General features: G+C 39.5%; 1 protein-coding gene across 7 annotated transcripts in view; it reads left to right on the forward strand.

The window, feature by feature from the left end:
• The window catches only part of PLD1 (phospholipase D1), a 206,854-nt gene that overhangs the window by 173,185 nt on the left and 8,886 nt on the right, over positions 1-24,783 (forward strand). For all 7 annotated transcript variants that reach the window (XM_041731565.1, XM_041731562.1, XM_041731564.1 and 4 more), the window contains 2 exons: positions 12,110-12,244; positions 19,012-19,165. In XM_041731565.1, the coding sequence (XP_041587499.1) occupies positions 12,110-12,244; positions 19,012-19,165 (289 nt within the window). The remainder of the gene's footprint in view (positions 1-12,109; positions 12,245-19,011; positions 19,166-24,783) is intronic.

Raw genomic sequence — 24,783 nt, forward strand, 5'->3', positions numbered from 1 at the left:
CTAAACCTTGGAAGGTATTATACTTAGAGGTAAATATATCAGAAAAAAGGCCACAGTAATACCTTTTACTTCTGCAGTTCTTCACATTTTCAAAGGCACTTTTCCAGACATTTTCTTTTTTTTTTTTTTTGAAGATTTTATTTAATCAAAAGTAAAAGACAGCTGCCCAAAAGCAATAATTATAAATCTGAGCTAATGGGTATATAATTTTTAAAGATTTAATTTGTATGATAACAGCATAAGAGAAGAGGAAGGGAATGGAGCTATGTAAGACAAAGTTTTAGTATATTATTGAGATTAAATTGGTATTAATCCAAACCAGATTGATTGTAATACCCAGGAAAACCACTAAGGAAATTCCTTTAAAGTCTAGTAAAAGAAACAACAAAGAAATTAAAATGTTACATGAAAAAAATATCTATGTACCATAAAAGATGGCAGATATGGAGTAACTGAGGAACAAAATAGATATGCTACATGTGGAAAACAAATAGCAAAATGGCAGTAATAACTCCTTCCAGATATAAAATGGATTAAGTTCTCTAAGTATAGAAATTAACAGAATGAAATTTTTTGTTTGTTTGTTTCTTTTTAAGTAGGGTCCACACTGGGTGTGTAGATCAAGACCTGAACTGAAGTCAAGAGTCAGATGCTTAACTGACTGAGCCACCCAGACACCCCAGGAATGTTTTCTTGACCCAGCTATATGCTATCTACTAGAGACTCTAGAATCAAGATACAAATAGGTTGGAGGTAGAAGGATGGTAAAATATGTTCTATGCAAACAGTAACCAAAGAAAAAACTAGCTAGAGTGTCTATAGTAATATCAGACGAAATAGATCTTAAGACAAAAACTTTTATGAGAGGATGCTATGTGATCATAAAAAGGTCAATCCATTAAGAAAATATCAGAATTATAAACATGTAGGTAACTAACAACAGAGCCCAAAAGTACATAAAGCAAAAACTGACAGAATTGCAGTGAGAAATAGACAGTTTAGAAATCATAGCTGGTGTCTTCAGTACCTCATGTTCAAGACTGTATAGAACAGTTGGACAAAGAGTCAGCACTGAAACCAAAGACTTAAGACTATAAATCAACTAGACCTAGCAGATATCTATAGAAGACTCCAGTTAATAACAACAGAGTACACATTCTCACGTACACATGAAACATTCACCTGGGATAGACAAAATAGCAGGCCATAAAACAAGTCACAATAAATTTAAAAGGATTGAAATCATACAAAGTGTGTTCTCTGGCCACAGTAGGATGAAATTATACATTCACAACAAAAGGAAAATTTAGAAGTTCACAAAGAGATGGAATAACCAAAGAATCGAACAATAAACAGGAATATTAGAAAATACTTTAGGATGAATGTAAATGGAAACATACCAAAACTTGGGAGACGCATCTAAAGCAATGCTTAGAAATTTATAGCTATTAACATACCTATATTAAAAAAGAAGAAAGGTATCAAATCAATAACCAAACCCTAACTGGAAAAAGGACAAATTAAACTCAAAGATAGCAGAACGATGTAAATAATGTAGATCAGAGGGGAAATAAATGAGAGAATGGAAAAACAATAGAATTATGAAACCAAACATTGGTGGATTTTTTTGGGAAAAGAATGACAAAATTGACAAACCTTTAGCTAGATCTAAGTAAAAGAAAAACAAAAATAGAGAAAACGCACATTACAAAAAAAGGAGTATAAAAGAACATTACAAATAGTTGTATGTCAACCAATTAGTTAACCTAGATAAGATGGACAAATTCCTAGAGATACATAAACTACCAAAACTGAATGAAGAAGAAATCGAAACTGAAGAGATTTATTTATTTATTTAATTCATTCATTCATTTATTATTTATTTATTCATGAGAGACACAGAGAGGCAGAGCCAGGCAGAGAAGAAGCAGGCTCCATGCAGGGAGCCCAATGTGGGACTCGATCCGGGGTCTCCAGGATCACGCCCTGGGCTGAAGATGGCTCTAAACTGCTAAGCCACCCAGGCTGCCCTGAATAGATTTATAATAAGCAAAGAAACTAAGTAATTGAGAGACTTCCTATTAAGAAAAGCCCAAGCTCAGATGGCTTTTTGGTGAATTCTCCCATCTACAAAAGAACACCAATTCTTCACAAACCTCCCCCCCCCCCGCCAAAAAAAATATGGAAGAAGGGAATACTCCTAGCCCATTCAATGAGACTAATATTACCTTGATGTCAAAACCAAAGTCATTATAAGAAAGCTACAGGCCAATATCCCCTGTGAATATAGACAGAGAATAGCTCACTGCAATATTACTAAGCCGACTCTAATAATATAAATACAAGTCAAAACTACAACGAGATATCACGTCACACTTGTTGGAATGGCTAAAACCAACAACACGAGAAACAACAGATGTTGGCGAAGATGTGGAGAAAGGGGAGCCCTCTCACACAGTTTGGGAATGCAAACTGGTGCAGCCAGTCTAGAAAGGAGCATGACGGTTCTTCAGAAAATTAAAAATAGAACTACCCTGTGATCCAGTGATTGCACTACTAGGTATTTAGCCAAACAATACAAGAATACTACTAATTCAAAGGGATACATGCACCCTGATGTTTATAGCAGCATTATCTACAATAGCCAATTTATGGAAACAGCCCAGCTGTCCGTCAACTGATGAATGGGTACACACACACACACACACACACACACACACACACACACTGGAATATTACTTAGCCATATAAATACTAAAATCCTGCCATTTGTAATGAAATAGATGGACCTAGAGAGTATAATGCTACGTGAAATAGCTCAGAGGAAGACACATACCATATGATTTCACTCATGTGGAATTTAAGAAACAAAACAAATGAGCAAAAGGAAAAAAGAGAGCAAAAGAGTCAAACCAAGAAGCTGACTCTTAACCACAGAGAACTAACTGGTGGTTGTCAGAGGGGAGGTAGGTAGGGGAGGGTTAAGTAGGTGATGAGGATTAAGGAGCGCACTTGTAATAAGTATAGGGTGTTGTATGGAGGTGTCAAAGCACTATATTTATATCCCTGAAACTAGTATGACACTGAACATTAACTAGAATTTCAATAAAAACTTTTACAAAGTGGTATAGGCTCTTTGGAAAGCAAATTGGTATTTCCCTATAAATTAAACATGGAGTTATCATGTAGCCCAGCAGTTCTGCTCCATAGTATATACTGAAGAGAAACATAGTCCTATGAAAACATAAGTCCACACAAACACTTGTAAGTAAATGTTTATAACAGCGTTATTCATAATAGCGAAAAACTCAAAACAACCTAAATATCCGTTAGCTGATCAGTGTAGAAACAAAGTGTTTATTTCTATACCGTGGAAAATTATTTATATGTAAAAAAGAATGTACTGATATATGCTACAACATGGATAAACTTTGCAAATGTCATGGTAGGTAAAAAGCCAAACACAAAAGGTCACATAGTATATAATTCCATTTTTATGAAATGTTTTTAATAGGTAAATCTGTAGAGTCAGGACAGAAAATTAGTCATGGCTAGGGTCTAGATAGAGTGGAATCGGGAGTGACTCCTAATTGGTATGACATTTCTCTTTGTTGTAAAAAAAATGTCTTAAAATTAGTGGTGATGATCGCACGGCTTTGTGAATGTACTAAAACACTGAATTGTACATTTTAAAGGGATGAATTATATAGTGTCTATGGATTTATGAATAATTTGGAAGCTTTCAAAATAATTAAGCTTTTATTTTTAGTACATGATAAGTTAAAATATGTACTCTGTGTATGTGTATTGGATGATTAATGATTTTTTTTTTGCTAATGAGTTGCTCGGTCAACTCTAAAAACAACTTTAGACACAAAAGAAATATGTACATTACCCATAATAAATACTTTCAAAAGTCATATCTAATTGCATCTAGGACAGAGGAGATTTACCAGAGCATTACCCCGTCTCTGTTTCTGATGGCTTAAAGTGAAGATAATAATGAATGAGTAAGTCCCTAAAAGAAGTATTGACAAAAACAGAATCGGGAAAGCCACTCAGTGGTGACAGTGACTAGCAAAAATGTGAAGGGTGAGGTTCTAGGAGAATAAAAAGTCAGAACAAGCCTATAATTTAGTTTCTCAACCATAAAAATGCCTGTGCCTATTATAAAGCATTCCTTTGGCTCTGGACCCTTTTCCTGTCTTTGTCCATTCAGGGGAAAAATTGGATTTTAACACAAGAAGTAATTTCAATGTTAAGCCCTCTTATGAAAAGAGTTCCAAGCACCCTGGGAACAAGTCAAAATCAGGCATCTCAGTAGGGAAAAATGTTCATACTCCCAACATAAAGAACAGATTAATCACATAATGCCCCTTTCTGAGGTACAATGTCGCATTGTTGGTTTTGTTTTTGTAAATGTGTAGTGGGTTTTAAATACATGAACTAGCTAATCTCTAATTGGATAGAGAACCGTAGTTCTCTACTGTTTCAGTTCTTTAGAAATAACCAAACTTCTGCAATGAATATGTTAAAATTCCTCAAAAGAAAGCCAGCTGCTATTAGTGGACTGTAATTATCATACGCACCGATCTTTGGGGATCCAGGGTTTAATTTAAAGCATTTCCTTCTCATTTTTTATAATTTTGTGAATTACGGCTTTTCAACAGCAATTGAATATAATTTAACAAAGGGTCGAGAGGTTTTTCAGTCAGGAGGTAGAAACGTACGTATATGGAGGGCTACAACTTTGTAAGTAACAAAAGTCTAGAACAGCAAGCTCTTGAAGTCTGTTCAGGAAACTTCCCTGTAAACATCAAGAGTCTGTTGTATTGAGTTCCCATCTTTTGAGGTGTGTGTGTGCCGGTGTTCCCAACAGACCTGGCCTCGGGGCCTCGGGGCCTACATACACCCCCAGGTTCTCGGATACCCCCATGACATGTGATTTGAAAACCTCCTGATCCTTTTCCAGGAATGGCTCTATGTCACTGCTTCTCCACGCTCCTGGCGTCCCCATTCTTTGTCCAGAGGGCACCTGCTTCCTCAGTTCAGCCTCACGCCTCATGCTAACATCACCAGCTTTGCATCCATGACCCGTTGAGCCAGGTTTCCTCAAGGAATACAGTACTGGCCGAAGTAGCTTCTCCGTTTGCTTTTTCTTCTTGTCTGGTGGACTCATTCACATCGTAGGTGCGTGTCCCCACTGCATGTGACAGGCTGCGCTTTCATCCGAAGTGCCCACCTTCTGGCCAGGACCCTGATCTTGCCTTCTGGGTACTAACCTTCAGCCTTCTTCTTCTGTGAGGGGCATTTCTCACAAAGAAACAGAGTTTATCCCTTCATAGGAGCTATTTTATCGGTGAGGACGGAGGGGAAGCAGGTGTGGACGGTGGGCTGCGAGGCTGTCCAGCCCTTAGGTCTGTTGCCGATATTCTCCATCCTTGCTATGGAGTGGCACAAATCTGTGCCTTAGAAAATGACGTGTTATTACATGTCAGGTGGCAAGGCTAGTCAGCCTCACTGATCTTTTTTAAAAATTGTTTCAAGATGATTTCAGACTCAGGCACCTGGGTGACTCAGACGTATAGTTATAGCATCTGGCTCTTGGCTCAGGTCGTGATCTCAGGGTTGTGGGATTGAGCCCCCCCATCCCCACCCCCGAGTTGGGCTCTGTGCTCAGAAAGGAGTCTACCTAAGATTCCCTCTGCACTCTGCCCCTCCACCTCGCCCCTTGTACACTCTCTCTCTGAGAGAGAGAGAGAGAGAGAGAGAGAGAGAATGAATAAATAAATAAATAAACAAACAAACAAACAAACTGTAAAAAAATAGTAATGATTTCAGGCTTATAGAAGGAATTCTAGAACTTTCATACACTCTTCATCCTGATTTCCCTGTTTTCCTTCTTTGCTTTTATTCTTTCATAATAGGTAGATACCTAGAGAGATAGGTGGGGTCTTCCCCAATGAATCATTTAGGAGTAAGTCACAGACATAATGCCCATGGACCTGTAAATACCTGAGTGTGTGTTTCTGGGAAAAAGCAGGACATTTTCAAAAGCGGCAATAAATCAATAATCAAAATGAATGGAATTAGCATTGATACTATTATCCTGTTGCTCAACCCTACTGAACTTTTGCCAATTGTCTTCCTAGTGTCCCTTATCGCAAAAGGGGGGGGGGGGGAAATGTTGCTGTCTCATCCAGGAGACGTTCATCAGTCGTGTGTTGCAATCATGTGTCTTTCTTTTCCTTTAATAATAATCCCTCAATCTTTTTTTTTTTTTTTTTGGAGGGTGAAGGTACTTCCATAATCTTGATATATCTGAAGAATACAGAGTAGTTATTTCGTAAAATAGCCTTCAGTTTGGTTTTGTCTGTTGTTTCCCCATGATTAGAATCAGGGACTTTGAGCAGGAATAGCACAGAAGTGATAGATTCTTCTTCATGCACCATAATAGAAGGAACAGGATACTGATGTGCCCCATTACTGATTGTAATTTTGATCATTTAGTGAAGGTGGTATCTGCCAGGTTCCCCCCCTATAATTAGTATTTTTCCTTTGTAGTAATAAATATTTTGTGGGAAAACCCTTTAAGTCTATATAAATATCCTGCTTTTCATCAAACATTCACCCACTGGCTTTTACATACATTCATGATTCTTACCTGAATCAATGATTACTACTATGATTCAATTATTACTACTGTGATAGTTGCCAAATGCTGATCATTTCTTCTATGTTCATTACTGTCTTCTCAATTTCTCACTTGGAATTCTATGGTAAAGAGAGTTTCCCCCTTTTCTTCCTCATTTGTGGATTTATTTATGTATTTGTATTGGTACGGATTTATGGCTTCTTATTTTATTCATTGAGCATGATTTTAATGTCTTGCTTGCACAGGTTTGGCCAGTGAGCACCTTTATGGGTTGGCTCCTATGTGCTTTTGATATGTTCCCATCAGCCTTTTTTTCTTGGTGGCATGAGAATTCCATACTCATCCTGCATAGTCCCAGAACTAGCCCTAGAATAAATCAATCATTTCTCCAAGAAACCTGGATTCTTCTAGTGGAAAATGACAGTTAGGAACTGAAATCTGGGTATAAATAGGGTCATCGCTACTGGGATATCATTGCTTTAAGACCCGTCTTACACAGATTACCATATATCACCCGTCAATATATCAATTTATCATCTGTCTTTGTAGTAATGCTCCTAATTCCAATCCCACACCACAGAATTCCTTCCAGCCATCTCTCTTTCTATTTTTATAACTCATTTGTCTTACAGTGATAAACCTAGCTCCTGGTATCTACAATACATGGATTTATTTCCTCAATCCTAGAATATACAGAAAATAGTTTTAGAATTGCTAGCCCATACCACTATGAAAAATAAACCTACTCACTCAAATTCAATATTTGTTTGCATTTCTTTTTGTCTTTAGCCAAAGGGTATATACGCTTTAAAGTCAGTGTTCAAAATTTACTTGGGTTATGTTATTAATTTGAAATATAGTTAGATTCATTTCCTTCAGTTTATATTCCATTTTGGAGGGTTTTTTTTCTATGTCTTTATTGATTTCTTTGTGTGTGTGCATACGATATACTTCCAATAGTCAGAACCATAAAAATGGCATCCGTCGGTAAGTGTCCCTTCCCTGTACCTTCTGTCAGTTTCCTCCCCACCCATCTATTCTATCCTATTCCCCCACATCCACTATCGGTAGCCAGTTTTGTCAGTTTCTAGATTATTCTTCTAGTGTTTCTTTTTGTACAAAGGAGCAGATATATGTATATGTTCTCATCCCTCCCATATCAGTTCATAGAGCTCTTCGTTCCTTTTTATGTCTGCGTAGTCGTCCATGTATAGATTTGCCATAGTCGGTCCAGTCATTCCCCTCTGCGTGGGCATTTAGATTATTTTTAGTATTTTTCGATGACAGTTATGCAGTGAATAACCTTGTGCATATATTTTTTGGAAGTGTATATTTAGGGTAAATGTCCAGGATGGGGTTGCTAACGCTGAATAAAATAAGTCAGAGAAACACAAATATGTGATTTCACTCATATGTGGAATTTAAGACACAAAACAAAGGAGCAAAGGGAAAAAGAAAGAGACACAAACCAAGACACAGACATAACTATAGAGAACAAGCTGATGGTTACCAGAGGGGAGGTGAGGGGGGCGGGACTGGGGGAAATGGGTGATGGAGATTAAGGAGCTACTTTATCATGATGAAAACATAAATAATTTTTAAAATATCCTTTTTGTTAGATATTGCCAAACTTTCCCCCCCAAAAAAATTTGTACCAATTTGGTTTCTCACCACCAATGCATGAGAGAGCCTGCTTCAACCCAGCCTCACTAACAGAATGTGTTCGTTTTTGCCAATATCATAGGTAAGAAGTGGTTTCTCGGTGTAGTTTTGCATTTCTGTTATGAGTGAGGAAGAATATCTTTTCATTTGTGTGAATTGTCCATTTATGTCTTTTGCTCATTTTTTTCCATCAAGATTTTGATCTTTTTCTCCCTTTAATTATTAAGACTTCTCTATAGATTTGGACTTTTAGCTGTTTATGATACATGCTATGAATACTTTCTCCCATTTTGTCGTTTATCTTTTTTCTTTTTCTTTTCTTTTCTTTTCTTTTTTTTTTTTGCTTGTGGTGTTTTCTATCGTGTGTGTGTGTGTGTGTGTGTGTGTGTGTGTGTGTGTGTGTTTTAAGATTTTATTTAGGGATGCCTGAGTGGCTGGGATGCCTGGGTGGCTCAGCGGTTGAGCATCTGCCTTCGGCTCAGGGCATGATCCCTGGATCCAGGATCGAGTCCCACATTTTGCTTTCATGAGACACAGAGAGAATCAGGGACACAGGCAGAGGGAGAAGCAGGCCTCCTGTGGGGAGCCTGATGTGGGACTTGATCCCAGGACCCCAGGGTCATGACCTGAGCTACCCAGGTGCCCCGTCCTGTGTTTTCTTTTTTTAAAAATCTAGGCAAAGTTACTGATATTTTTCTTGTATTGCCTTTAGATAGTTACAAGCCTTCCTCACACTCGGGTTATATAAGAATTCACTGTTTTCTTCTAACACTTGTGTCTTTTCATATGCTTGCACTTCTATCTCTGTCCATTTGGAGTTTACTCTTGTGATTGGTATAAGGTATGTATGTAATTTTTCTTTTTTCAAATAGCTATTCAATGACACTAGTACCTTTTATTTAAAAGCCCTAGGCCTTTATGCAAAAGTCCTTGTCATATGAGATGCCACTTTTATCATATGCAAAATTTTTATATGTGCTTGAGCTTCTTTCTTGACTTTCTATTCCATTCAGTGGTTTAGTTGTCTGTTTATGTACTGGAGCAACACTGTTCTAATTATACAGCCTTGGGATGTGTTAATATCAGACAGGGTTAATGCCCTCCTCAGTGCTTTTCTTTTCCAGTATTTTTCCATAGTCATTCATGGATGTTTATTTTACCATATGTCAAGTTGTGTGACTCCATAAAAACATGTTGGTATTTCTACTGAGATTATATTAAATTTATAAATTAACATGGAGAGAGTTAGCATCCTCTTGATGTTGAATTATTCTATCCCAGAACAAGGCATGTCTTTTCATTTGTTCAAGTCTATTGCTGTGTCTTTTGATAGCATTTTAACGTTTTCTTCATAAAGATTCCGCACCCGCAAGTCTATTGATAGTTTATCATTTATCTGTGTGTTTTATCTTTTTACTGCCATTGTAAGCAGTGTATTGTCTGATTTTATCCTCTAAATGGTTATTGTTTGTGTGTATGAAGCCTATTGATTTCTATATGTTAATTTAGATCCTGTTATCACATTGAATTCTTTTATCATTTGAGATAGTTTTATCATTGATTCCCCAAGCGTACTATCATATTATGTGGAAATGGAGCTGATTTTCCTTATGTGATTTTTCTTGTCTAAATGTATTGGCTGATATGTCCAAGGCAATGTTAAATAGCATTGAAGATACTCTACATATATTTAATATGTATAATATATATTATATATATTTTAAGCATATTAAGAAAGTATTCATCATTTTCTTCTTTCTTCATTGTTTTTATCCAGAATTGGTGCTGAATTGTATCAAAAGCTTTTCAAAAGCATCTGTTATAATCATAGGGTTTTTCTTCCTCGACTATCATTATCATGTTTCATATTAATGGATGTCCTCATATTGAGCAGACTTGCACCACTGGAATGCATCTCACTTTATCATGATGTATGATTTTCTGAAAGTGTGCCACTAATCTTAAGACTATAAATACCAAAGCTCTATAATAGTATCATTCAACGAATGATCTCCTCTAAGGCATTTATTGAATTACAGATTTCTCCTGAATCAGAACCTCTGGGAGGGTTTCCAGATTTTACTTCTAACAGGTCTTTATGCACGCTGAGAACCATTGGCCTACCATATTGTTCAATGTGGACTTTTTATGGGAAGTTACTGCAAAAAATTATTTACTTTAGCAAAGAATTTGCTCTATGATTCCTTTAAAAGTCTGCTTTGTATCTCAAAACTTTAGTTCATGAGCCAGCTGCAGGAAAATAGATGATACAGAAAAACCAAAAGCTAAAATAATAGTTGTCAGCTGACTATCCATTCATGAATTCACTCATTTATTTACCTTTCTTTTGGAGATACAAAAATGTATAAGACCTCCATAATGGTAGGAGAAATGGAGGATTAAGTTAATATTTGTAAAATAATATGCTAGGTGTTATATTAGAAATATTTTCTGGGAATTTTATGTGTATGATGGGCTTAAAAGAAGAAATGCCTCTTTCTCCTGGATCAGAGAAGATTTAAAGAGGAGTTGATGCTTTAGATGAGGCATCTTTCCAATATAACATTAATAAATGGGGAAGAAATTGATTTATAAAAATCTTGTTAACATGAAACTTTTTAGAAATGCATCTCTTACACATGATGTGCTAGTACACCAACACATCAACTCTTGACAAACAGCTATAATATTATTTACATCTATAAGAGAAAGGTTACCTGTAAATGGAGGAATCTCTATATATAACCTATGAATGAATTTCTTTCCAAGATATCCAAATTTAATAGAAACCCTGAGTAACATTAACAGAATAATAGAAAGCATCAGTAATACATGGAAACTTCAGTAAACAGAACATGAACTGCTATTGTTTTTATTAGTATGCTTCAGAGTCTCTTAAAGAAAAAAAAAATATATTCTGTTTCTATTAGAACTCGTGATGGTTTGGTTCCACTCGATTTATTCTTAGTATAAGACTTTCCTTATCCAGGACAACTGCTATGTGGGAGAGGGACCATAAAATTCTGTGACTAGCATTCATGCTGGGATAATGGTTATGGGTTGGCTTGGTATGGAATGCATTTCTTCTTATCACATGAATGACCCTCATGTGATGATAGGGTGGCATTTTATTTTGTTTTTTTCAGGGTGGCATTTTAAAGTACAAACCTGGTATGGCTTGCTCTGAAGAAGATTCTCCAAAGTCAAATATAGTTAGGATTCTTTCATTTCCTAATTTTAATGATTTAGAAGGAGGATTATTTAATCGCCAGCATTTTTGTTTACCCAAAGTTTATAAAATTTAACTGCTGCTCTGCGTCCAATATGCTACACTATGTGTACATCAAGTAGTTTGGGCATTATTCTTGGATCTAATTTAAACTGCAGCAGGTGTCAACCGAGATAGATGCAAATGTCACACTGAAGTCTTGAGTTATCTAGTCTGGCTCTGCTTTAATTATCATCCTTCAGTAGTTACTTGCCAAATCATTAAAATAAATTTTTCATCATATTATATATATTATTGGATTGCCTCGGGAAAAGATAATTCTTACAAAGCACTCTGGTATGGTTTTTAAAAATATATATCCATCCATATTAATAGTAAAAAACTCTTCTGATAGCAAAAACAGAACCTGGGTGAGTTCTGAAATTACATATAGACACACGCTATACAGTCCATTTTTAACCATCTGTTTAAGTAGTAGATTTCTTTTGAAAAACAGTAAAATTTAATGTGCCTCTATTGAACTTGGTCATATTAATTTTAGTACTCTCTTTTTTACTTTATAGTTGGCAATCAGTGGATAAATTACATATCATTCTGTGGCCTTAGAACACATGCAGAGCTTGAAGGAAACCTAGTCACTGAGCTCATCTATGTCCACAGCAAGTTGCTAATAGCGGATGACAACACTGTTATTATCGGTAAGTACATGGCCTATTATTGTGTTGCTTGCTAGTTGACTTCATGCAATAATCCTCCTTTCTCTTCCTCCCAAGATTCCTTCACAGTTGAGAGGGACCATAACATGACATCTGAAGCATTCTTGTTCACTTATGTCCTTTCTAATCCCTGTTTTTATCTGTGAAGAAACAGAAGCACAGGACCATTAAATGGCCATTGTGTATATTACAGCAGCCAGAGCAGTGGTTTAACCCAGCAGAGCAGCAATCAGCCTGTTCTCATTAATTCTTTATTACCCCCTAATTTTTATTTTGAATCCAAGTACCTAGATTTTAGGGGCAGAAGGGGGAGACAAGGGGAGGGAAAATGAACAGCCCAAGTGTCTATTGACTGATGAATGGATAAAGAAGATGTGGTATATATACAATGAAATATTACTTAGCCATAAAATGAAGGCTAACCATTTGCAATAACATGGGTATGATGCTAAGTGAAATAAGTAAGAGAAAGACAAGTACCGTATGATTTCACTCATATGTGGAATTTAAGAAACAAAACAAAGGAACAAAGGGTGGGGGGGGGAAGAGAGACAAACCAAGAAACAGACTCTATAGAGAACAAAATGGTTACTAGAGGGGATGTGGGTTGGGGGTAGGTGGAGCAAGTGATGGGGATTAAGGAGGGCATTACTGTCATGAGCACTGGATGCTGTATGTAAGGGTTGAATCACTGTATTGTCCACCTGAAATCAACATTAGACAATGTTAACTCACTGGATTTTAAATAGAAACTTAAAAAATAAATTCCCAGAAAAAATAAAGTATAATTTCTTAACTATAATGAGCTACTTCTCTATCTTCCCTATTCTTTGAGAAACTAAATGTGGTAGTGTTTTGAAATTTTTGACAGTAAATATGCCATTTCCATCTCTATCCTCCACTGAGAAAAGAAAAAAAAGTCTCATCTAGGAGTAATGAAATTGCCTTATCTGGAACATGATTTGAAAAGAAAGTAAAAGTAATTCTGAAGCCAGAAAATGTATAGACCCTACAGTGTGGTAATACATGTATATGCGCGCGCGCATGCACACGCGCACACACACACACACACACACACACCTATTCTTTTAATAGTTATACAGGACATTTAGAAAAATATCTGTGTCTTTGATCTCTTGCTGTATAGGGATCCAAGTTCTATAGACATTTACTTACTCTCCTATTCCCCCAATAAACAAAGTTTCTATTGTTTCCCCCAAGCTACCCTGGCCTTGCTCTTCAGAAGCCAATTCTTAGAATATTTTCATATTAAATTTGGCAGTGACAATAGGAAAAGAGACGTATTGATGTTTGCTGAAATGGAAAAACAAACAAAGCCAAATAAAAATCGGCTGATTTCTTCAGCAGGATTTCAGAACTCTTGAAGTAAAAACTGACAGATGTAAATATTTTCTTTTAAAAGGTCATTCTGGCTTTCAGTGTGCTTTACTTTGTATAAATGCAAAGTAGTTTGCAGTAACAGAGCTAGCGATTAAATAGGTTTGTTGAGTTTTTTAATTGACTGCTTTTCCAGAAAGTTCTCTGAACTCTCAAAGGCTACAGTTTATTTAGGCTAGCAATAATCAATTAATCTTGCACATAATTCTTATACATTTTCTTAAAACCAAAGAAGTGGCCTTGGGAGTATGAAGAGATTTTACTTGCTAGTCTTTAGGAGCTAGACTTCTTTTTCTCCTTCCCCATGGGCAAAACAGATTTCCCCATGGAAAAATCCAAATATACTTTAGTTTTTTTCTGCGTCAGGGGAAACTCAAAGAGAAGCAGGTTTGTTGCTGCTCCCACACATCAGCCCTGCTTAAATTCATAACCCAGAGAACAATATTTCAAATTCTGAGAGAGGTGTTTGAGAAGTTAGGTTGAAAATATTTTACAGGTGTTAAGTGTTTAAAAGCTTACAAGAGGTTAAAGTAACCTGTAGTTAAATTTTCTAATATGGTAAATGTCTGCCAGAATTATTGAATACTTAAAAGAAAACCAACTATTTATTCTCCCTTTTTCCTTATAAGGAAATACTTGCTTTCTTGCACTAAAGATTTCTTTTGTGTGCAGCTTTAATTATCTCTTGCCCTGAGTACCCCTGCTGGTCATGAGATCCGTGACCAAGTCCACTTTTCTAATCCATCTTAATATTGGTGCTTAACCAAACTTAACATTTTGCTTGCTTTCCTCAACAAAATAAGGCTATCCTATTGATGAAGTGAAACAGTTTTTTTCAGTATTCACTAATCCACTACAAAGCACAATGGGGCGGGGGTGGGGGGAGATACAAAACTTGAATCAAACAGTGCCACTGCCTACAAAACTCAAGGGTTAGAGGGGAGGCAGGAATTCTTTCCTCTTAACACCAGAACATCACGGTGGGTATTGCTGAGCAGGAGTAAGCAGGTCCAGAGGCAATCAATGAGATTGGTAGGTGGGAAACTAAGGGGGGAAATGAGTATCAGTGCTTAAAAAACAGGCTTAAAAGTGGCTGATGAAAGTCTGTTGAAGGGCTGCCCCAGGAAAGAGGGTTTACCCTTGATCTAATCCCATGGATCTCAACCCTGGCTGCATTAGAGGTGCCTGGGGAGCTTTAAGGATACGTATCATTTAGGGGGACATTTCTTCAAGTCTGCAATTTACTTTAAAATAGATCCCCCAAAGGGTGCCTGAGTAGTTCAGTTGGTTAAGTGTCTGACTCTTGACTTTGACCCAGGTCATGATCTCAGGGTCCTGGGATCCAGCCCCAAGTTGAGATCCCCGCTCAGCAGGGAGTCTGCTTGAGATTCTCTCCCTCTCCCTCTGCCCCTTCCCTCCCCCTCTGCTCACATTGCCTGCTCTCTCTTTCTCTGTCTCTCTCTCAAATAAAATAAAGCTTAAAAAAAAAAACAGATCCCCCCTCCCCCCCCCCGAAAGATGCATTCATAGATAAAGGCACGGAGTGATACTGGGGGAAAATACCTAATGCCTGGTTCCTACTTCTGGAAATTCTAATTATGGTCCAGTTTGGGACCCAGACATCAAGGTATTTTTATTTTTGTTTTCAGCACTGATATTTTTTAAAAGCCTCCTAAGTGCTGCTCACATGAAGTCAGAGCTGAGAACTTCTGAACTGGAGGTCCAGGGAACACAAGTGGGTAGAAAGTACCAAGTAGCCCATTTGGGTCCAATAGAAGAATCAGTTTTCCTTTCAAATAAATAAGGTAAAATAGGGTAGAGTTAGGGTGGATTTGATGTATTAGTTGTCTGTGACTGCTATAACAAATGACCACAAACTTAGTAGCTTCAAACAGCACACATAAATAATCCAACAGTTGTGTGGGTTGGAACTCCAACGTTGGGCTAAAATCAAGGTTGGCAGATCTGCATTCCTTCCTGGGGGCTCCAAGGGGAATATCTAGAATCGAATTCCTTGCCTTTTCCAATGCTGAAGTCTGTCAGCATTCCTTGGCTCATGCCCCCTTCCTCCATCTTTGACATGTGACATCTCTGTGAAGGTCCCCAAAAGTCTCAACCCGTACTTCTGTAATCACATCTCTCTCAATCCCCTTCACATTTAAAGACTCTTGTGATTATACTGGGCCCACCTGGATCATCCAGGCTAGTCAACCCTGTTTGAAGGCCCGCTGATTAGCAACCTTCATTCCCCCTTTGCCGTGTAACACAACATATTCACAGGCTTTGGGGGTTAGAATGTGGTCATCTCTGCGGGCCATTATTCTGCCTACCATAGAAAGATTCACAATTTCTGAAATAAGGCATTTTTTAAAAACAAACCACAAAGGAAAAGGCGGACAAATCCAGCTGCATTAAAATTTACAACATATTTATTAAACAGCACTGTAAAGGGGATAAAAAGATAAACCCTAAACTGAAAACAGGATATTTGCAACACAGTTAATGTTCAAAACCTGTTTTAAAAAAAACTACTATAAATCAAGAAACAAAGACAACATCCAAAGGAAAACGGGCAAAGGAATTGTATAGGAACATTACCAAAGAGGATGTACCTGAGGCCCATAAACATTTGAAAGATGTTCATCCTCATTAATCTAACGAGACAAGAGTTTTTAAAAATACCAATTGGCAAAAATGTAAAAGTTGGACAATCCAGGTACTGACAAGGCCGTGGGGCACCAGGGCCTCCTCCACTCCTATGCACAGAGCCCGAGCAGACCCCTACATGTGCCCGCCAGGAAACACATCAGTCAGGAGAGCCTAAGTGAGCATCATAGAAAAACACTAGAAACAACCCAAACATCCATCAACGGGTTTAGAATGAATAAGGCCTGCTGTGCTCATTTGAGGAAAATAATGCACTACGGTCAGACACAGATAAATCCTGAAGACATCATACTGAATAAAAGAAGCAAATCTCAAAAGATTATGATATGGGTCAAAAGTAGACTATTTCTTTGATTAGGAAAGCATGCAGAGCGTGATGAACACAAAATTCTATATAAAATCTCTCTCATGATGGGGAAAGGTCTACATGGGAAGACATCTGAGGGCTTCTGGGATGGGTAATGTTCTGTTTTTCAGCTTGGGTGAATAAGTTCAGTGATGTTTATTTTATTATTGCCTGAGTGGTACATATATGTTTTCTTATATTCTTTTGTATTTTGCGGTAGCTCACAGTGTTTAGAGTGTTTCCTATAAGAAGACTTAGAAAAGGTCATTCTCTAAAAATTAAGTGGTTTTAAATTATCAGGGCAACGTGCTAATAAAAGCAAAGGATCGCAGTTACCATAAAGAGTTACCCGTGGAATACAAGGCATGATCGTTGTAAACAATTCAAACTCTAAGGACACATACTGAATAAAAGGTCAAAAATCCCTCTTCGCTACAAGGAGTCCACCACTCTCAACAGTTCAGTGTGAATCTTTCTAGATCCCTTTCTCTATGTTATTTAGAAATGGGATAACAATATATCTGCTGTTCTGAATTTGATTTTCAGAATATGGGACTGTTTAACCCTAAGAATGGAGGTGACATCACACCAATATCTCATTTTCAGGATCTCCTTTATCAAGTTCATCTAAAGCTCCCTCCTCCTCTTCTCCTCTACATATGGTAGCCTTAACGAAGTGTCTGATAATTATACCAATAATAGTTAACACTGTGGAGCAGTTTGTGAATTAGTGAGTTCTTTCCCATGGTCTTACTGACTTCTCACAAGAACCCTACAAGATCTGTATTATGATCCCAGCTTGTGAGAGACCAAATTAAAGGTGAGAGGGATGAAGGGACTTTGTGCACATTGATGCTGGGCCAACTGTGAAGCCCAAAAATAGGGCTGCAAATTTTATAGCATAATCAAAACGCCAGCGCATGCACCAAAGATGATCTGTCGCTGACAAAACAACGTGTGTCGATTGTCCCCACGTTACAGAGCTCCAGCAGGGCTCCCAACTCTCTGTGAGGGGCTCCATGCTTTCCCTGTCACCCCAGGTCACCGTGGGGCATCGGCCACATGCATAGTTATCATAGATCTGTGTATTTAGTACACGACACTATTGTGGCAACTGGCAGTAAATCTCCTTAGGGAGGGCCAGCTTTTGCTCGTGTACGACATGCTGCCATTTGGGCTCAGGGCAGGCCTCTTCCATCACCTTACTCCCTGCCTGTCCCCGTCGCCGAGGGTAGCCTCTTGCTCCTGTTCTGCCCAACCCTTCGAATCCATGTCTACAGAAGCCGTGGGTTGTGTGACGAGGGGAAGAGAAAGGAAAAAAAAAGGAGTTCGGTTCCTTCTGTGGTTTGTAGGACACCTCAGGGATGCAAAAGCATGACTGCATAGTGACGAATGCAGAAAAACACGCGCTGGGGGTTCTGAGCACAGAGCAGAGGAGTGGGAAAAGCACAGGTTGCACTAATATTAAAGACACTTGCCCTTCACGTGTGAGAGTCCACATTCTCAGCTTCTTTGGATTTAAAAATGGGATGGAAGGAGGTTGACACGGAAGCTGTTGGCATGCCACGCGAGGGAGGCAGGCGGACGTAAAAAGGCTAAGGCCAACCCGTATTTGAGCGTGGATTCTCGGGTGTGAGGCGACTCTGGGGTCTTGACACTCCTAATTATATGGCCGTGAGTTGAGTCATCCGGCTCTGCAGACCAAGTCTAAAAGCTGACGGGACCCGACTGAACTGCTGAGTCTTTTTCCTTTGTGAGCTTAAGGATGTATCAGTTGGACCCTTTGAGCCACCCGATGGGAAATTCAGCCCCAGGTGTGTGAAACGATGGGCAAAGGGTATCATTTCACACACCGGCGGGTCAGAAGGTTGCCTGACTCAGGGACTCCAAGACCCGAGTCTGTCTTCCCAGTGCTCGGCCCCCTTGGCCTGCCTGCTTGTCCCCTCGTGCTCACAACGTGGTCCCCGCAGCTTCTGGAACCGTGGCCTGGTCCCGCACTGGGACCGGAATAGCAAAAGGCTGGAAGAGCCAGCATCCCGGTGTGTTCATTAGGAAGCCCCCGAGGCCTTCCCTCGTGTCACCCTGGCTACGGTGAGGTCAAGTGCCCGTCCCAAGCCAGTCGGTCACGGGGAAAAATCACGGGGTTCCCAGCACTGGCTTAGGCCTATCAGGCCTCCTGCCCGGGCTCGGGGGACCCCCCCCCTTCCCCAGCATCTCTCGGCAACCTGAACACAAGCGAGGTTTTCTTAGCAGGGACCGCCCGGGGCCGGGAGGGGGGCGGGGGGCGATGCACCTGCTCTGCCGCGAGGTTGCTCCAGGTCACTGTCTCCCGTTCCAGGCTCTGCCAACATCAACGACCGCAGCATGCTGGGAAGGCGCGACAGCGAAATGGCTGTGCTCGTGCAGGACACGGAGACGGTCCCTTCGGTCATGGACGGACACGCGTACCCCGCGGGCCGCTTCGCCCGAGGCCTCCGGCTGCAGTGCTTCAGGTGCGCCCGCGCCGCCGCTCTCCGGGCCGCAGCAGTGGCTCCCGGGCTGCGAGCGAGCCCCAGGAGTGTGCCCAACGGCCTACGCCGGCCACGGGCATTTTCGATTATTTTTTTAAAAAAAGATTTTATTTATTTATTCATGAGAGACACAGAGAGAGGCCAAGGGACAAGCAGGCTCCATGCAGGGAGCCCGATGCAGGACTCGATCCTGGGACTCCAGGATCACACCCCGGGCCAAAGGCAGATGCTCAACCCCTGAGCCACCCAGGCATCCCCGACATTTTCGATTTTAATCCTTTGGATTATTTTTATGGCTAATTGAGAAAAACAGCATTTTAAGTTGATTCATGGATTTACGACCAGGCCAGCTCGACCCATCTAGTGGCTGGTTGGGTTTTATTTGTTTTTTTGGGTTTTTTTTTGTCAAGATTTTATTGATTTTAGGGAGAGAAAGGGAGTGGGGGGAGAGGCAGAGGGAGAGAGAGGATCTCAAGCAGACCCTCCCCGTGGAGTGTGGAGCCCCCCTGGGGGGCCTGGATCCCACAACCCCCAGATCACAACCTGAGCCGGAACGAGGGGGTGGGTGCTGAAACCCCTGAGTTTTTGAAAGCAAGTCTGTTTTTAAAAATTGTAATAGTCCCAGTAATGCAGGCACGTACTAGAAATTATTGAAGGAGGGTGCCCGTGATGCTGAGAGTGACGTTTAGAAACCTCAGCCCCAGACATGACAGATTCCTGATCTTCTCCAAGAGGATGGGAGTCTGGTCCTGATCGGTGCCCAGAGAACACTGGGTGGGTGGCAAGCCCCGTGGGACCCTCAGTGAGTCTTCGCTGGGCTCTAACTGGCCCCACCCTAGCCCCTATGATGGAGTCTCGGTGGTCAAAGTGGTCCTTCTAGAACCTAGCCCCGACCTGTCACTTCACTCGGGGAACACCCAGAGCACACCCTCCCCTACACCTAGGGCCCTCAGTCCATGATGCTAGAGCTGTACCTGCCAGCGATGGCTTTTGGCTGTGGCCTCCACGCTGAGATGCAGCGGTGGCCTGAGTAAGCGTTAAGCTGTTGGGAGAAAGGCCTGGAACAGATGCTTCGCAGTACTGTTGTCTTAACCCTGGGGCGTGAATGGTGGAGCTTGGAAACGGGCTGGCTTGAGGTAGGAGTGTAAGGAGGGCTTGCTCCCTGCAAGTGCTGGCAGCCGTTGGCCTTGTTGGCCTTGTTGGCCTTGTTGGCCTTGTTGGCCTCGTTGGCCTCGTTGGCCTCGTTGGCCTTGTTGGCCTCGTTGGCCTCGTTGGCCCTGTTGCCCCCCATTGGCTCTATTGCCCCCATTGCCCTTGTATCTAGCAGGTCCAGGCTCCAGCCTCTGAGAAGCAAGATAAGCTTCCATTCCTTCCGTTCCAGAGAGGGGTCCTCTGCTCCCTCAGGCCCAGGAGCTCAGCAAATCTATCCCTCAAAAATCTATCAATACTTCCTCACAGTTTATATGGCTGCATTTATTGCCCTCGTTACTAATTGTTTTGCCAGTAAGAGGTTTTTCAGACCATTGGTATTTCAATTAGCTTCTCATGTGAATTTGTTTTGTTTAGTGGGGAAGAGATTAAAATGAGTGCCCTGTCCACCAGCCCACTGATGGATGGCCTGCTGCAGCCTAGATGAGGAAGCAAATATTTCATGATGTAAACTAGAAATACATGTCTTGTCGGTTTTGTGAGAATTTAAGTTTTCTCTTTAAAGGGAGGGTTGGGGCACCTGGGAGGCTCAGTGTTGAGAGCATCTACCTTCGGCTCAGGGTGTGATGCCACAGTCCTGGGATCGAGTCCCGCATCGGGCTCCCTGCATGGAACCTGCTTCTCCCTCTGCCTGTGTCTCTGCCTCTGTGTGTCTCTCTGTGTCTCCCATGAATAAATAAATAAAATCTTTAAAAAAAAAAAAATGCTAAAGAGGGTTGTCTTTAGCATATGCAAGTCCATTTAGGCCCCTCCCTTTTTCCTTCCCTCCCCCAAATCCATAGTATAGACTCAATTGCTCCTCACAACCCCAGGGCAGCTCTTTCTGCCCATGGGTCCTGTCCTGTGCTTCAATAAAACCACCCTTTTGCACTAAAAAAAAAAAAAAAAAAAAAAAAAAGGGTGAGCTTCTTTATAACGTTCTAAATGTATAATAATTATAAAGGTGTAGGTGGTTCTGATTACAACATATTTTTGTGGCAGAAAATTTGGCAAATACAGTTAAGCAATAAGAAAATTAAATTCATCTGTGATCGCACTGCCCAGAGCTAGCAGCTTTAACATTTGCTCTATATCATTCCACTTTGTTCTGTACGTATGTATTACTATCCTGTATTTCTTTTTAAAAACATAATTAGGTTCTTGCAGTCCTAGGAAGTTCTTTATTATTTAAATAGTGTTACACGCTTCTGTGTCATTAAGTATTCTTCTATAACATTTAACGACTGCGTTGTATTACATCATGCGGGGATGCTGTGACTCCTTTAACTAATACCTATTGACAGGCAGGTTTTTCAGTGGTCTAAAAAGTGGATATAAGGAGGCCAGGCCGGCTCAGTCCAGGGAACATGTGACTCTTGATCTCAGGGCTGTGAGTTCGAGCCTCATGTTGGCTATAGAGATTACCTAAAAATAAAATCTTTACAATAAATAAACAAATAAGCAGATATATTTGTAGGTAGCATCTTCTTTACCTTCTTAATTGTTTCCTTAGCTAGATCCTGAATATGGAATTTGTAATCAAAGGAAGTATGCTGCTGCTTTTACTCTCTAATGTCTTACTATCTTGCTACTAATGCTTTACAGGGCTTATTCCTCCTGTCTTTACCAACACTGCATTCTATTATTTTATTTAATCTTTGCCAATTTGTTGGATTTCAGATGGAATTTCATTACTTTAATTTGCATTTTTTGAGGTCTTAAACAAATGTGTTCATTAGCCATCTTGTTCTGGTAATTATTCTTTTAGAAATTACCTAGCCTATTCATGTCCTTTGTCCATTTTTGTTGGAATGTTTTCCTTTCTTTGAGTGATTTATGAGTAACTTAAGTATATGCAAGGCTAATTCTTTTGTCATACTGGTTGCAAATCTGATTTGTCAATTGACTTTGCATCATCTTTAAAGTATTTGGGGGAGGGGCTCCTGGGTGGCTCAGTGGTTGAGCACCTGCGTTTGTCTCAGGTCATGAACCCGGGGTCCTGGGATCGAGTCTCACATCAGGCTCCCTGCATGGAGCCTGCTTCTCCCTCTGCCTATGTCTCTGCCTCTGTCTCTCTCTCTCTCTTTCATGAGTGGCGCAGTGGTTTAGCGCCGCCTTAAGCCCAGGGCCTGATCCTGGGGACCCGGGATCAAGTCCCATGTCGGGCTCCCTGCAAGGAGCCTACTTCTCCCTCTGCCTGTGTCTTTGCCTCTTTCTCCTGTGTGTCTCTCATAAATAAATAAATAAGTAAGTAAGTAAGTAAATAAATAAATAAATAAATAAATGTTTTTTAAAAAAGAAGCCAAATACAAAAAGATCACACATGAAAAATAAATAAATAAAAATGAAATAAAATCTTAAAAAAAAAAGTATTTGGGGGAAACTCAAAAATCTAATCAAATCTATCCAGATTATTTTCTTCCTTTTCTTACACTCTTAGTAGAGTTTCCCCAACCCAAGATCAAATACTGCATTTTCTTCTAGTGCTTATTTGATACTGCTTTTACACTTAACATCTGTAATTTATTTTAATGTAAGAAGTGAGGTAGGGACTCCAACTCCCTCCCCCCAACCCAAACCTACCAGTTGGTCCAGATCTGAATGATGTGCGGTACTCTCTGCCTCTCCAACATGCAGGGCCTCCACATTGCTATATATCCTCACTCATCTCTAGTCTCTCCTTCGGGTGCTATCATAGTTGTCTTATTTGCATCCCAGTGTGACACCGCTTTAATCCTTGTAGCCATGTGCTTTAATACTGCTTCTTGCCATCTCACTTCCCAAATCAATATTCATTGACAGAAAAATCTTGGCTACTCTTAAACATTCACTCCTCCATGTGAACTTTGGAATTTTTTATTCATGTTCTCTTCATTTTTTTTTTGTTATTGTTGTTGAGATTACAGTAGACGTATAGATTTATATTAAAAAGAATTAACATATTTATAATGTTGAATCATCCTCTGGAGGAACAAAGTATAGGCTTCAATTTATTCAAATTCTTTTTGAATTTTTCTCTAATGAAACTCTAGGGTTTGCATTCCTGGGAGGGGCGTTGCTCTTCAGTAAACATTAGAGTTTTATTTTAACCTTTTTATGCTGCTCTTAAACATTTTATGCTAAGCATATTCTTAGGTGCTTTTATTTTACTGACAATTTTCAAATTGTTTAAAAGGGGCACTTGTTTTTGAACAAACATTTTCACTTTGCCCCAGTGGCCAACACAGGTAACATATTAAAAAGCACCATACCAAAAACCTTGTGTTGATTTTATTAGGAAATGTTCTCAATATAATATTGGGTCCTAGAATACAGCCATTTTCTCACTAAAAATATAAAATAAATGCAGCTTCAATCCATTTTCCATCTGGGTTATTTCTGAATAGAAATAGACACATTTCAATGTGAAATCAATTCTAAATAAAGTCAAACATCAGAGTACTGCATTGAATGTTGCAACTATGTGCCGAACAATTCATTAAGTCCCAGAAAATTACCCAACTGTACAGATGTAACCATCACTCAACAGAAACCATTATCCACCCAAGTAGAGCTCAGAATCATGTAAAGTGACAGACATGAGGAATGGAAAGAACAGAAACTATCTTCTGCAGTTTTCCTCCTGTCCCATTGATGCATAAACAATCAAACATTAAATAATTCCCGTCATACACACCAACATTGAATCTGACTAGTTTTCTGTCAAACCTTAGTCCTCAAAAGAATACCCAGAGTACTTCATATTATTTTTACCGTGCATTTTAACATGAGAAAACAGACAGGGAAAATCATTTATTATTAAAAATGATCTGTTATAGGCTTCTTTAAATACTTACTCTGCAATCAAGTTCTGAACTGATACCTTGGTGGACACGTGGTGTTACCTATCGTTTTGATTTAAAAGCAGAGTCCCAGAAACGTTCTTTCTGCTCAGTTCTTGGCTGGTTAGACCTGATCCCCATCAAAAGTATTATTATAATTGATGTATTGTCATAACTTCAGATTTGGTGCATTCAGAGTTTGCTTTGAATCTTATTGAATAGCCAGCATCTGTGTGCAAACATCATCCCTTAAATCTGTTTTAAAAGTTATTCCTATAGAGTCTGAAGGAGACAGTATTTGAAGTAGAAATAAAATTTTTAGAGTATAAAACTCTAAAAATCCTAGGGAGCCCATGGTGCCAAATCCATTTATTTTAAAGAATTTATTTTATAGAGTGGGAAAAGTGCAGACTAAAACTAAAATGAGATGTCCTTTTATCCCTATAAGACTGGCTGTGCTTTTTCAGGAATTAATAATGTTGGAGATGACTGGGGAGAGCATGCACGGTGACAGTATATGTGTGGGAACAGCCTTTCTTGAAGCCAAGTTTAATTCTAAAACTTTTCCTGGTGAAACAATTCATAAATTCA

This window comes from Vulpes lagopus, chromosome 17, assembly GCF_018345385.1.
Source record: "Vulpes lagopus strain Blue_001 chromosome 17, ASM1834538v1, whole genome shotgun sequence".
Classification (NCBI taxonomy): Eukaryota; Metazoa; Chordata; class Mammalia; order Carnivora; family Canidae; genus Vulpes; species Vulpes lagopus.